The sequence below is a fragment of the Schistocerca americana genome, chromosome 7 (assembly GCF_021461395.2).
Source record: "Schistocerca americana isolate TAMUIC-IGC-003095 chromosome 7, iqSchAmer2.1, whole genome shotgun sequence".
Taxonomy (NCBI): Eukaryota; Metazoa; Arthropoda; class Insecta; order Orthoptera; family Acrididae; genus Schistocerca; species Schistocerca americana.
In genome coordinates this window covers 597,306,711-597,320,800 of record NC_060125.1, presented here as the reverse complement: position 1 = coordinate 597,320,800, position 14,090 = coordinate 597,306,711, and the positions used below count along the sequence as shown (strand labels likewise).

The window sequence follows — 14,090 nt, the reverse complement described above, 5'->3', positions numbered from 1 at the left end:
GCTGTATCCGGCATACATGGTTAACTTCTCACATCCACAAAGAATATCAGGAGAATAAGTCTTGCGATCACTTAACTTAGAAGATGTTATTCTGAGAAACATGATACAGTAGATTTAGTACCTACTTCTAGTTCATTGACTTCATCCTGTAGGACACTAAGGTTTTAATAAAATAAAAAAATAAATGCAGTGTTAAACTGTTTGTTTTCCCTGTCACAGCAGAAAGAATTTTCTTTAATTACAGATATCTCCAGCAAGCAGAAATACCTGTTAACCCAATTCACCTTCTTCTCCTTCCACAGTGGAAACTTGACAACATGTGACTTATATCCCACACATTACAACCTGAGGAACAAGTTCAACCAGCCTCTCCTTCCAACTTATGTAATTGGGCAAAAGAGAATTAACAAATGAACACAAATCAGTTACTTTGTCAATAACATTTGTAACATTCGTCAGTTAATTCACCACATGTTCCATGGCTGATTGTGCAGTCTAAATGCATCACAACCTAAACCAAAACAGGGCTCCTGGAGTAGATGTCATTCCTTCAGAATTATTGTGATCTGTGGGAGAGCAAGCCTTGACAGAACTATTCCATCTGCTATATGAAACAGGCGAAATACCCTCAGATTTTTAGAGGAATGTAATAATTCCAACTCCAAAGAAGGCAGGTGCTGACAGATGAGAGTTTTGTCAGTCTATAAGCTTAGTAAATTACAGTTGTAAAGTACTGACTCAAATTATTTACAGAAGAATTGAAAAACTACTAAAAGCCTATTTCAGGGATGGTAAGTTTTGGTTTTGGAGAAATGTAGAAACATGCAAGGCAGTACTGACCATACGACTTATCTTAGAAGATAAACCTGAATAAAGGCAAAATTACATTTACAGATTTAGAGAACTCTTGTGAAAGTGTCTGAGATGAATTCTTCGACATTCTGAAGATAGGAGGGATAAAATACCAAAGAGTTATTCATAACATGTACAGAAACCAGACTGCAGTTATAAGAGGTGAAGGACACAAAAGAGAAGCAGTAGTTGCAGATGTAGTGAGACATGGTTGTAGCCTCTTCCTGATGTTATTTAATCTGTACATTGAGTAAGCAATAAAGGAAACCAAAGAGAAATGTAGAAGGGATTATATTTCCGGAGGAAGAAATAACTTTAAGGTTTGCCGATGACATTGTAATTTTGTCAGAAATAGCAAAAGATTTGGAAGATCAGTTGAATGGAACTGGTAGTGTCTTGAAAAAGGTTCTAAGATGAACGCGAACAGAAGTAAAAGAAAGACATTAGAATGTAGCTGAATCAGTTGAAGTTAATACAATTGTATTAGGAAATATGACTCCAAAAGCAATCAGTGAGTTTTTCTATACAAGTAGCAAAATAATTCATGATAACCAAAGTAAAGAAGATATAAAATGTATGCTGGTCATCCTCTTTGTCATATATTTTTATTACTGCCTAAGTACTTCAGATATTGTCACAATCACATCTGTTATTTTTGAGTTCACTGAAGTAGCTACTGTTTGCTAGAAATCTTAATTTTATGGAATATAGTGCTATGTAAGAATGACAAACTATTTTGACTGATTTCTCATACTTACGATTGGCACACTCCTTGAACAACCTGTCCCCATTTATGGGAAGATGAATTGAGTACAGCTAATTTTGCAATACGTCGGAATCTTGCCAAAGAGTCTTCAGTCTCAGGTGGTGGTTCCATCAACTGATCTATTTCCTCCTCAGCTGCTACTGGTGCTACATGGAAATCTTTCATCAGACGCCTTTCCCACATACGCATCTTTTTCCCAAGAATGGCTGCAAACAGAAATTAAATAATATGGAAAATTATGATAGTTGCTTGCTCCTTCAGACTGTTTGTACTGACATGTCATCTGAAATTAAAGACATTAAATTTGAAAGTTTCATTTAAATGACTTAATTTGTTTATACAAAATTACGGGAAATTTTTATTGGTGTGAATTTTGAAACTTTGATTCCGATAGTGCTGTGAACACGTGCACCACCAAAGTAAACTATTAACTCATGAATGAGAAACAGACTGCAGGGTTGGATGAATAGGTCTGTAGCCCAAATAAAGTAGCCTGTAACATACAGGGAGACCAAAAATCAGTTAACATTTGAATTCAATAATTCAAGGAATAATGTAGGTAAAGAGTTAAAATTTGATACACATGCATAAAATACATGAGTTTTATTGAAACCAAAAAAGAGCACAAAATGACCAACAGATATGATAAAAAACAATAATCAGCATTTTTTAGCAAAGACAATGTTCTTTACAACATAACTCAACTTGTCCACCATCATTCATCAACTGTACCTGTAGACAAGGTACAATGTTGTGAACAGCACTGTACAAGATACCAGTATGTATGGTGAGAAATTGCTATCAGATGTTGTCTTTTAGCATCCCAATGAGGTTGTATGATCACAATAGACTTGCGATTTCAGGTAACCCCACAGCCTGATAATCAAACACATTGAGGTGTGGGGCCCAGGGAGGCCAAGCACGATGGAAGCGGTGGCTCAGCACGCGATCCTCACCAAATGATGCACAGAAGAGATCTTTCACGTATGTAGTAATATGGGGTGGAACACCATCCTGCATAAAAGTCATACCTTCCAGTACATGTTTATCAGCCAGGCTAGGGATGATGCAATTTTGTAACATGTGGTGTACCTCACACCTGTCATCCTGACAATTTAAAAAGCAGCACCCCACATTTCCTTAAAGAAAAATGGTCCAATCACAATTGATGTGGTAAAGTCACACCACACCATGACTTTCTTGTCATGCAACAGGATTTCCACGGCAAGTCTGGGATTTCTGTAGCCATTGTTCTGCAGTTGTGGGTGTTGACAAACCCTTGGGTTGTGAAATGGGCTTTGGGGATCCACAACACTTTAGACAACCCATGCCGCAAATTCTCTCGGTGTCACAAAATCCAGTTACACTGGATTTTGTACGTATAGCATGGGAGGACATGGCTTAGTCCTCTCCAAACAGTAGTGTGTGGAGTGTCGGTGTGACATATGACTTTAGGAGTGCTGACTTTACCATGTGGAAGTAAGCCCACTAACGTCTGCATTTCTTTGTGAACTGTCTGAGCTACAGTAGTTCTAGTACTTGGTCACCCACTACACAGGGCTGATCATCTAAATTACACTTGGCTCTTGAACTTCATGAAAATTTTTTTCACAGCAACACTTATTATAGAACCTTTACCTGTTCAACTATCCTTCTTCTGGTAGGTGGTTTGTAAAGCTGCAGTAGTGGATTCTCCATCTGATCGTACAATTTCACGTAAGTGCCATTGCTGGTAAAGTCATCTTTCAATGATTTCAGGTCCATCTGACTCACTCTTTCGCCACAGCTCATTTTATACAAAATTCTCATACAGCATCATTGATACATTGCTGTCCAGTGCCATCTGTTAGCCGGTTTTTGCACTCATTTTTGGTTTCAATAAAACCCGATGTCATTTCAGGCATGTGTGTCAAGTTTTTCCTCTCTGCCTATGTCTGCCTGCTTATCTGAGTCGTAACGTGCTTGCCTGCCATGCAGCAGGCCCGGGTTCAATACCACTTGGGTTTGAGATTTTCTCTGCTCATGGACTGGATGTTGTGCTGTCATCATCTCACCATCACCAACACGCAAGTCGCCGAATGCAGCATCATTTGAAATCGTAACCAACACACAAGTTGCCCAATGCAGCATCGACTGAAATAAGATTTTCAACTCGACGGCTGAACTTCCCTGGATTGGGCCTCCTGGCCATCAGTTCCACACGATCATTTCATTTTCTCTACGGACGTCATTCTGTGCATTAGTGCATTTTCAAAAGTCAAAGGACTTTTGGGTGACAATGTATTATAGAAAAGCAGTTGCTTAACATATCAGTAAGAAGTCTCAACACATGTATTTAATAAAAATTGCTGTAATTGGTATTTCCAGTGGAAATTCCACAATAATTTACATTCTACTAATGCATCAATTAAAAAGCTACTTTAATATGCTTTGGATAAAATATTAGAAAGGTTTTGTCTAGGCTTTACCTGACCTGGGCTAATGAAGTTCGTTTCAGGTTTTATCTTTTTTTGTGTAAAGTTTTGTCAGTTTTTTGTGTGATGCAGCAATGTTGTGGGTATATGAAATGCTGTAACAACAGTTTTAGATGCCAATAGTAAGTAAATTACTTTCAGTTAGCTGCCAAATGGGATGAGGATGCAGTTGAGTTCTAATTTTATTTTTCTGACTTGTAAATCGACACAATCTCTTCATCTCTGTCCCTCTCCCTTCAAGCCTTCTGTCAGAAGAAGGGGCCAGTGGCTCCAAAACATTGAACATTTCCATATCATTTATACGTGTTTTCTCCTGCTGTTGCATGATGAATAGATTTTTTATCTACCCATATTATATAGCCACTTTGTTTGATTCCCCACATGATAGGACGTCATTTGAGAATATTACATGTTAGGTTTCACATAGTAAAATCACTGCTGAGTGCTCAAAATCCACAAATAAATGCATACTCTGTGGGTTTCTGTTGTCCAAGTTTTTGGAATTGATGTTGATTGGAATGGAGTACGTCATTCTGTTCAAGACATCTACAGTCTGGAAGCCACCTTACAGTGTGTGTCATAGGGCACTTCTGGTAACACAATATTTTCCTTCCTTTCCTTGTTCCAGTAGTGAATGGTGCTCAGGAAGATTGATTTTCAGTAAACCTCAATAGACTCTTCTCTGTCACTGGAGTTTGTTGAGCATCTCCACAATGCTCATGTGGCAACTTTATGGTTCCATGAGCAAATATGCCACTCTTTGATGGATCTTCCCTATCTCTTTTACTAATATAATTTGGTAAGGGTGCTAGACTGATGATTAATATTAAAAAATTGGTTGAACAAGTATTTCATAAGTCATTTCTATGATGGATGAACTACATCGTCTCAATGAATATCAGCTTAGCATCTGCTTTCTCTGCAATTTTTTGTTATGTGAGCATTCAACTTTAGGTCACTCTTGATTGTTATTCCTGGGTATGATACAGGAACTGATGTTTCCAATGATTTGTTCTCGATGATGTAACCAAACAGCAGTGAGTCTCTTTGCCTATTTATAAACAGCATGTTACATTTATTTACATTTAGGACCCTAACCATCAGTGGAAGAAATGGAGAAGTCTCCTGTTGAAATTATTAGGGAATACATTCCAAGAGGATTTGGGTGGTATGTTACTTCCTCCCAAATACATTTTGTAATATGACCATGCCAAGAAAATCAGAAACATGTTTGCTCCTTAGAAGTTTAACAACAATCAGTCTTTTCATGTTCCATTTGCCTACAGAACATGGATGCCAATGTAACATGGAAGGGAGGAAAAGATAGTGGTGTTAGAATTATCCTCTGCTGCATTCACTGTAATGTGGCTTGTGGAGTAAAGATGTCAAGCAGAATTATGTCCTCCATGTCAACTGCCATTCCTTACACCAGTCGCCAGTCTCCTGCAGTTTCTCCTGTCTTTCACTACAGTCTTTTGGTGTAAATTCACCACAGACAAGAACAGTGGAGTATACTCAAAATTATTCTTATGCTTGTCAGTTTTGCTCTATTAAGAATGACGCAATGGATTTTATTTGCAAAGAAGTCCTGAATTCAGTCACGAGATTGATATGATTCTTCATAACTTCTTGATTTGTTCACTAAATGACAGCACAGAACTATATTGAATATTTTCAAGAAGTCAAGTAAAACGTCATCAACTTGGGTTTCTTTACCTTTGGGATTCTGGATCTCACTTACAAATACTGCAAGCTGAGTTTTGGATATATCTGTTAGAAGAAAACATGTTTATTATAGAACAGATTTTTGTCCTCCTTAAAAATCATTAATGCATGAGCCTAAAACTTTTTCCATAGTTCTACAACAGATTTACATCCCTGATATAGGTCTACAATTATAGGCATCTATCTGGAACCCTTCTTGAAAGTGGGAATAGCATGCATTTTTTTTCAATTTTAGGCACCCTTTGTTGCTCCAGTCATCTACGATAAAATACTGCTAGAAGGGAGCAAGTTCATTTGCATAACCTCTGTAGAATCTGTCAGGTATTTCATCTACTCCAGACACGTTGCAGTTGAATTTCTATTCTGCAATCACTTATCTGTATAACTATCATTCTGATGTTTGTGTAATGACTGAAAGGAGTAACAGTATTATGATGATCTGCATTGAAACAATTGTAGAAGAACACATTTTGTATTTCAGTCATCTCTCTGTCATCCACTGTTTTTGTGCCAGTATGATCATTGAGCATCTGAGTAAATATTTTTGGTCCACTTACTAACTTTATGTAAGACCAAAACTTGGTAGGTTTTTTTTTTTTTTTTTTTTTTTTTTTTTTTTTTTTTTTTTTTTTGTAAAATTGGTTGACAAAATTTTACATTTGAGTTTGTAGAAACCTTCTCACAGTGCTTTTGTTAGACTTATTTTGGCTGCATTCAGTTAATGTCTGTCATCTAGGCTTTGACTTCTCTTAAATCTGTGACTAAACTCTCTTTGCATTTTTCTGACATGATTATTGAACAATGGTGGGTCTTCTCATATCGTTCCAATTCTGCTAGGCGTGCATTGGTCTAAGGTGAATTGTTCAGTACTTTTTATTTTTATTGATTTGTGCTGTACATCTTTGTTCTCAGAATGGAATAAAATGATATAGTCTACTCAGATACTCTGCAATTTGTATTTGCCACCTTTGCTAAGCAACAATATTTTGCTATCTTGCTTAATGTTCCTTGCACCATTATTAGTCATCAGTGCCATCATACCCTTATGATCACTGAAGTGCTCCTCTACTTTAATTAATAGGAGATGTTTGGGCCAGTTGGTTACTAGGAGGTCTAAGACATTGCCCTCATGAATATATTGTCTATCTCTTCTTTAAGTAATTTTCAGACAAGACATTCAGAGTAATCACATACAAATCCCTGTCTCTGGCTCCAATTTAAATCGCATGACTTTCCCATTCTAAAGTTGTAGTCTCACCCTATTACAGTAGCAAGAGTAGGAAACTTACAATCTTTTCCAAGTTCTCTCTGAAATGTTCTGTCACTTCAGACCATGGGGGAGGCAGTCTACTACCATGTTTGATCCATCTTTGATCTTATGCTCACTTAAATCATTTCACATTTGGATCTGTAATAAACTAACTAGTTGTTACAGAGTTCCTTACTGCAATAAATACATTCCATGATTGGCATCTACTATATTCTTGTGATATATTTTAATATGAATTTAGGAGTTGATTACTATTCCCTTTCGAATTACTTTCTGTTCCTAATACTGTGTGGGCGTTATTACCTTTAGTAAACAGTTTTAATTCTGGGTCCTTTACGTTTGATGCCCCTGCAGTTTACTAGAAAGGGCAATCAAAAAGTTTCCATTTGAGGGCATTGCAGCAATGTATATACAACATAGTGTGACTCTGAAGTGGGTATATAAGCACTAACTTATAGGAAAGGGACTAGTGTGACATTCTTGTATGAGTGTTGAAACTTTAATAGTGGCAACTATTTATTTATAGCTCATACAAAATAGATAAGTGTTTCAAAGTTTTACTGGCCTCCAAAGTAGTTACCAGCATTGCATATAACCCATTGCCAGTGATGTGGAAGTCGTAGGATACTCCTAGCAGCGCCAGCTGTGTTGACAGTTTGAGCGGCGCGGTCTATTACCCGACAAATTTGTAGCAGTTCTGAGGTGAAGGCCATGAAATGTTTCCTTTAGTTTAGAAATCGAGCTGAACTTACGAGGGCTTAATTCAGGTGAGTGCAGTAGGTGGTATAGCACGTAGCAGCCCGATCAGTCAAACAAATCAGTAACAGCTTCCACTGTACATGCTTGAGCATTGTCCTGCAAGATGATGGTCAGGTCCTGCGGAAAGTGTCATCACTTCTGTCTCTATGCTGGTTGTAGGTTGTGTTCCAAAAATGAACAGCATAGAGACAGAAGTGATAACACTTTCTGCAGCACCTGACCATCATTTTGCAGCACGTACAGTGCAAACTGTTACTTATTTGTTTGACTGATGGGGCTGCTATGTGCTATACCACCTGCTGCACTCCCCTGACTTAAGCCCTCACGAGTTCAACTCAGTTTCTGAACTGAAGGAAACATTTCAAGGCATTCACTTCAGAACTGCTACCAATACGTCAGGCAATAGACCGCACTGCTCAAACTGTCAACACAGCTGGCACTGCTAAGAGTATCCTATGACTTCCACATCGCTGGCAATGGGTTATACATAATGCTGGTGACTACTTTGAAGGTCAGTTAAACTTTGAAACACGTATCAATTTTTTATGAGTTGTAAGTAAATAGTTGCCACTATTAAAGTTCCATCCCTCGTATTTGTGACATGCAGTAAACGATGAAATGTGAATTATGGTGACATTATTACCAGATGCATCCAAACAGGACCAATGTGCTCTTATTGTTTTCTTGGTTGCCAAAGGACAAATACCAATGTGGAATGGACAAATACCGATAGACACCCATCAGAGAATGAAGAACATGTATGGGGCAGCATGACTGTTATCCACTGTCTCTGCTATTCCATGCCTTCACCCTGGCCACTGTCTGCGCATTGAGATGGTTTCACAATCTCTCTCAGAAGGGAAGAGGAGAGGAGTTTCTGGCTGGTGCCTGATGTCCCAGTACACACATCACACGGCATTTTACTGTGGGTTGCCACTCTGCCGTATGCCTACACCTGATGCAGCTCCATTACTCTGCAACATCTGCTGTGGTAACAAGGGAGCTATGATCACCCAACTGGCATTATCTTTCTTCCATGAAACCAAATGACGCCAGTCACTTCCTGGTATCCATACTCCAGACTGCCTTTATAGCATCACTGCCTGCAGCTCTCCGGCATTCTGAAGCTGAGTACGTACCGACCGTGAATCCAAGTGACATTGACAAATCTCTTATACTGCACAGCTGGACCAGGACCACACCAGCTCAACCACCAAATGTTACCATGACCTATTTCAGCCTCGGAGAGTAAACTGTTTTGTTTACGATGTGATGTAAGATCTCTTAATGCTATACAGGTAGGAACATGTGGGCTTCCTAGATCATCGTAGCTGTGCACACCATTTTCTGGTGCTCTCTGACAATAGCTGAAACGAAATCTAACAGATTGTGGGCAAATATTCTGAATGGTGGTTGAAAAGTGTTACTTTCAAAATTAATTTCATTTTATGCAAGATGAATTATGTTATGTGTGCAAACGTGCTTCAAATTTCTTGAATCACAGAGCATTTGATTGCCATTTAAAGCTTCACACTTTGAGGGCCAGCCACATAGAAGAATTTTGAGTCCAGAAGACTATACATTTATGTAATTATTTAAAATTTTTCTGGTACATTTGTGTGATGTGTATTAAAGTGTAACACATGCAAGAAAGACCAACATTATGTGTGAAACCTTAGCTTTTTGTGTAGGTACACTACGTATATTAATTTAAATGATTAACTTTTCCTATTTGTGTATTCGCACTACTAAATAGTGATGTTGCTATTGGCTGACTACATCACATGTCCTATGATCTGAATATCTGCAATCATCGGCTGACAAGATCATGTGACATGAGCTATGACTGGATTACTAAAGCGCATTGCAAACTCGATTTCAATGCTTTCAAAACTAATGTGCTGTGTTTGGTGGAATTCAAATATATATAATACAAAAGTATGCAGCAAATTGTAATAGGAAAATATGCAGTATGCATATTGCTGCACTTCAAAGATCTTTCCAAAACACTTTTTTTTTGCTTGGTTTTGTTTTCTAAAGTGCCGGGAAGTTCTGTGCTGGTGTAGAAAACCTTAACCATTCAAAGGATTGATAAGTTTTATGGATCCAAGGGGAAGTATACTATCATTTAACACAGAAAAAGTGTATTTTTAATCAGGAAATCCAGGAAAAATCAGGAATCTTTTTCCCTGTTTCTCTCACAGCTTTGTGGAACTATATTCAAAGAATGTAAATTTTTCTCATAGATCAGGACAATCTCTTACATTCTTTTTATGGAGAATATGTTTCTTGTTGTTCATGTTTTCTTGTTTGCTTTCTTGTAAAGATAAACTTCCATGGTTAAAGGCTACCTGGACACTTTCTTATTTTTTGTGTGTACCATTTCATCATGAAATAATTTAGTCAGCAATGAGGATAAATTTTTCATGCCACTTGCGTCCTCAGAGCTTTGTTCCTTCTTTCTGTGTTCAACCAGATAGCCCTTTTCTCTGTGCATTTGTGTGCATCCACGAGTTGGATGGCATTCTGTCAGTTGCTCTTTCCCCATGGCTTTTTCTGCACCAGAACTTCAGCTTCTGCAACTTGTCCAGTTGCAGGGTCAGCAGTTGCTTCATTTGAACTAGGGAATTGGTCATTTGCTCCCATGCTGCATGGGGGAGAAGCTCCTGCATGCTACATCTGGGACATCAAGGCTTCTGCTTCGTGATCGGCATTCCTGCACACCTCAGAGCTCCTCCGACGGTGCCTCGCCCATTCCGATGATCTCCTGGCACAGACTGCCTTGCGCACCTGCCACGTATTGCCACACCACTAACCCCACTTCTGATTTTTGACATGGCCTTGGACTTTTGGCTGTCTTCCTGGCTGCACTGGACCTCTCATTTGGAATTGTGCTCTCCAGTGCTGCTCTCCTGCCCTCCTCAGGCCCCACGGCCCGACCTCTGCCCACTTGGCCTCTCACATTCTCGCATCCTGTGCTACCCCCTCAGAATCGTCTGCTACAGCAGTCTGTGGCATGGTGCCATGGACCCTACAGCCCCGGCATCCGCATCTCTTGTGTCCACAGCTCCAGTGTCTGCTGCTCCATTTCCTCCTGACTTTGCACCTCCAACCACAGCATTCCTATTCTTGCTCCCGACTGTGGCTCCTCTGCCCGCTACAGCACTTCCTGATGCGGCACCTACACCTGATGTGGCCTGGTTGCCTGACATGGCACCTCCATCCAACATGGCACTGCTGTCCGATGCAGTGCCCTCACCTGATGTGTTGCCCTTGTGCAATGTGGCACCTCCATGTGACACAGCACCTATAATTCATGCACTTGCAGTACTCTCGCTGCCATGACAGTAGCCATCGCTGCCCCTTGAACATCCTTCCTTGGGGCTCTCTGTGCTGCCTTGCAGATTTCCCTGGATCCTCTGTACATCACTTGTGGAAGTTTAGCCACAAAGCTTGGCCAGGCCTGTATTGCCACCTTCAGCGGCACCTCTTGATGGTAGCTGTGCAGGTCTTTTGTTTTTCCAGGCCTCCTGCTGGACACCCTTTGTCTGCTTTGTTGCTGCACTCCTTGTGGCCCTGCTCCAATGTGGCACCTCCACGTGACACAGCACCTATAATTCTTGCACTTGCAGTACTATCGCTGCCATGACAGTAGCCATCGCTGCCCCTTGAACATCCTTCCTTGGGGTTCTCTGTGCTGCCTTGCAGATTTCCCTGGATCCTCTGTACATCACTTGTGGAAGTTTAGCCACAAAGCTTGGCCAGGCCTATATTGCCACCTTCAATGGCACCTCTTGATGGTAGCTGTGCAGGTCTTTTGTTTTTCCAGGCCTCCTCCTGGACACCCTTTGTCTGCTTGTTGCTGCACTCCTTGTCGCCCTGCTCCAAGCACCTGCTACAGTGCGCCCAGTACACTCGCTGCTGGCCCTGGCACGACCTTCCAAGCCCACTGCCAGCCTGCCTCCATGCCCTGTGCCCATTGCTGATCCTCAGCTCTCTACTCCTGCCCTTGGACATCTGCTTTCTCTCATGCCCTGGGATTTCTTCCCAACAGGCACTTTCAAGGCGCATCATGTGCCCTCATCTCAATGATGCACTGCTGCATCCGGCCCTAGTTGTGGCTCCGGCTATCTCCTCTGTCCTGCGTCTTCTCTTTGCCAGCACTCCTTTTCTCCATTCCATTTCTCTCAGCTGCCTGTGCTGTGTCCTCCAAAAGGAGGAGGAGTGTCGTGTCTGTGTACATCACCTCTGCCAAGGCCACCATATACTCATCAGTATAGTTTTGCTATCTCTGCCTGAAAGGATGAGGAGTGCAGTGTATGGCTGGTGCCCAATGACGCAGCACACGCCACATAGCATTGCCCTGTGGGTTGCTGCCCTGCCAGACACCTGCAGCCAATGCAGTTCCACAGCAGTGTGGCTTCCACTGCAGCAACGAGGTCACTGCAATCATTGGACACAGCTGACACTATCTCGTATCTGTGAAGCCATGTGACCCCAGCCACTTCCTGGTACCTATGCACTGGGTGGCCTATTAAGATTGCTGCCTGCAGCTGTTCACAGTCTGATGCAGATTCTGAAGGTGAATCTGAAACGACCATGAATCCGAGTGACATTGATGAGTCTCCTATACTGCGCACAAGGGCCAGGACTATGCCAGTGCAACCATCGATTGTGACCATGATCAGTTTTGACCTTGCTGATTAACCTATATTGGCAGACTGTCTGCTTTCTATTGCACCTTTGTGGATCTTATTCAGAGAGTAATAATTCTTCTTCTAGATCAGGATGATATGTTATGTTCTTTTCAAGGATAATCTATTTTCTTGTTTTTTGTGTTTTCTGTTTTCATTTCTTGTCAAAATAAACTTCCATTGTTAAATGCTATCTGGGAAACTTCCTGTTTTTTAGGCTATTCCATCCCAAGAAGTTCAAGAACCAGCCATCTGTTGAAAAGGCGATGCTCACCCTATTCTTTGATTACTCAAGTGGGAGGCACTCGAGCACCCACCCTATTATGCTGATTTCTACCCATGCAACTGTCATGCCTTCAATACCTTAAAAGAGGCATTGAAGGGTCAATGATTACTGTCGAATGAGAATGTGCAGCAGGCTGTTACAGATTTCTTCTCCAGTAGGACATGGTATTTCACCAAATGGGTACCTTCAACTTGTTACATTGGTGGAATGATTGCCTCAATGCTCACAGCGATTTTACTTGATTGGCATACCAATTCTGGACTGTACAGTCTTTGAAGGGAAGTTTTTTGATTGCGCCTTATAATATCACAGTAATATTTTCTGTTTATGATGTACAGTGATGAAAGTTCTTCTCTGAGAGTAATGTGGCAGATCCACCTTCTTTTTGTCAGACAATTCAGTATTGACCCTAAAGAGGGCTTCCTCTAACGTAAAAATCACCATGTGCACACCACACACTTTCAGCTACCTAAATAGTACCTTTGTTTGTGTAGTCCATACCTGACCTTACAATTATCCATCCGATAATGAAGATCAAGAAGTTTGCATCTGAGATTGTTGCAGAATTGTCTGAGCCTTTTGATCAAACCTCCCACTTGGCTCCAACCCAGAGTTTCACTACAATTCTGGGTACAATGCTGTAAATAACGAGCCATACGCTGTAAATAATGAGCCATAGTTACACCACAAGTGTGATGATAGCTGCTTTTACCAGTCAAACTAGCTGTCTAAAGGAACAGAGGATTACTTCAGAATCCATGCAGATGTCATCATTTGTGCCATCATGAGCTATGATTTGCAGCTGGATGCATACTGTGCATTGTGTTCAGTAGCTACCAGCAGAGCCTCCACATCTCAAACGGTGCCTCCCAGCAAACCTACTGAGTGCACATGGACCTCCTTTCTCCGGTGTGCCTGCTATTTTCCTCATGGTCTCCGTAGCCCCACTAATGTTGGAGCTCACAACGGCCAATATAACCAACCTCTGCTCTTGTCTTGACCGGACAGGGTCATTAGACAGTGTCCAAACATGTGAGGCGCCCTGTGATGACTCTGATATGTTCCTATTACTAAGGTGTAAGAGGCAAGTGTGTGACCAGGTCCCACATTTGCCTTATGCCCAAAGATATGTAAACTTACCAGTGACTGCCACACACCCCAAGTAAGGACAAACAGGTCAGATGTTGTGTATTGGAAGACACAGCGACATTGAGATTTTCAGCACCATCAGAGGCATAACAGCTTCCATCCATGGTGTCCTAAC

The 14,090-nt window shown here is 40.9% G+C and overlaps 1 protein-coding gene across 1 annotated transcript in view; it reads right to left on the bottom strand.

The window, feature by feature from the left end:
- Positions 1–14,090, bottom strand: part of LOC124622053 (transient-receptor-potential-like protein) — a 225,935-nt gene that overhangs the window by 60,140 nt on the left and 151,705 nt on the right. The window contains exon 16 of the mRNA XM_047147617.1: positions 1,611–1,824. Coding sequence (XP_047003573.1) covers positions 1,611–1,824 — 214 coding nt within the window. The remainder of the gene's footprint in view (positions 1–1,610; positions 1,825–14,090) is intronic.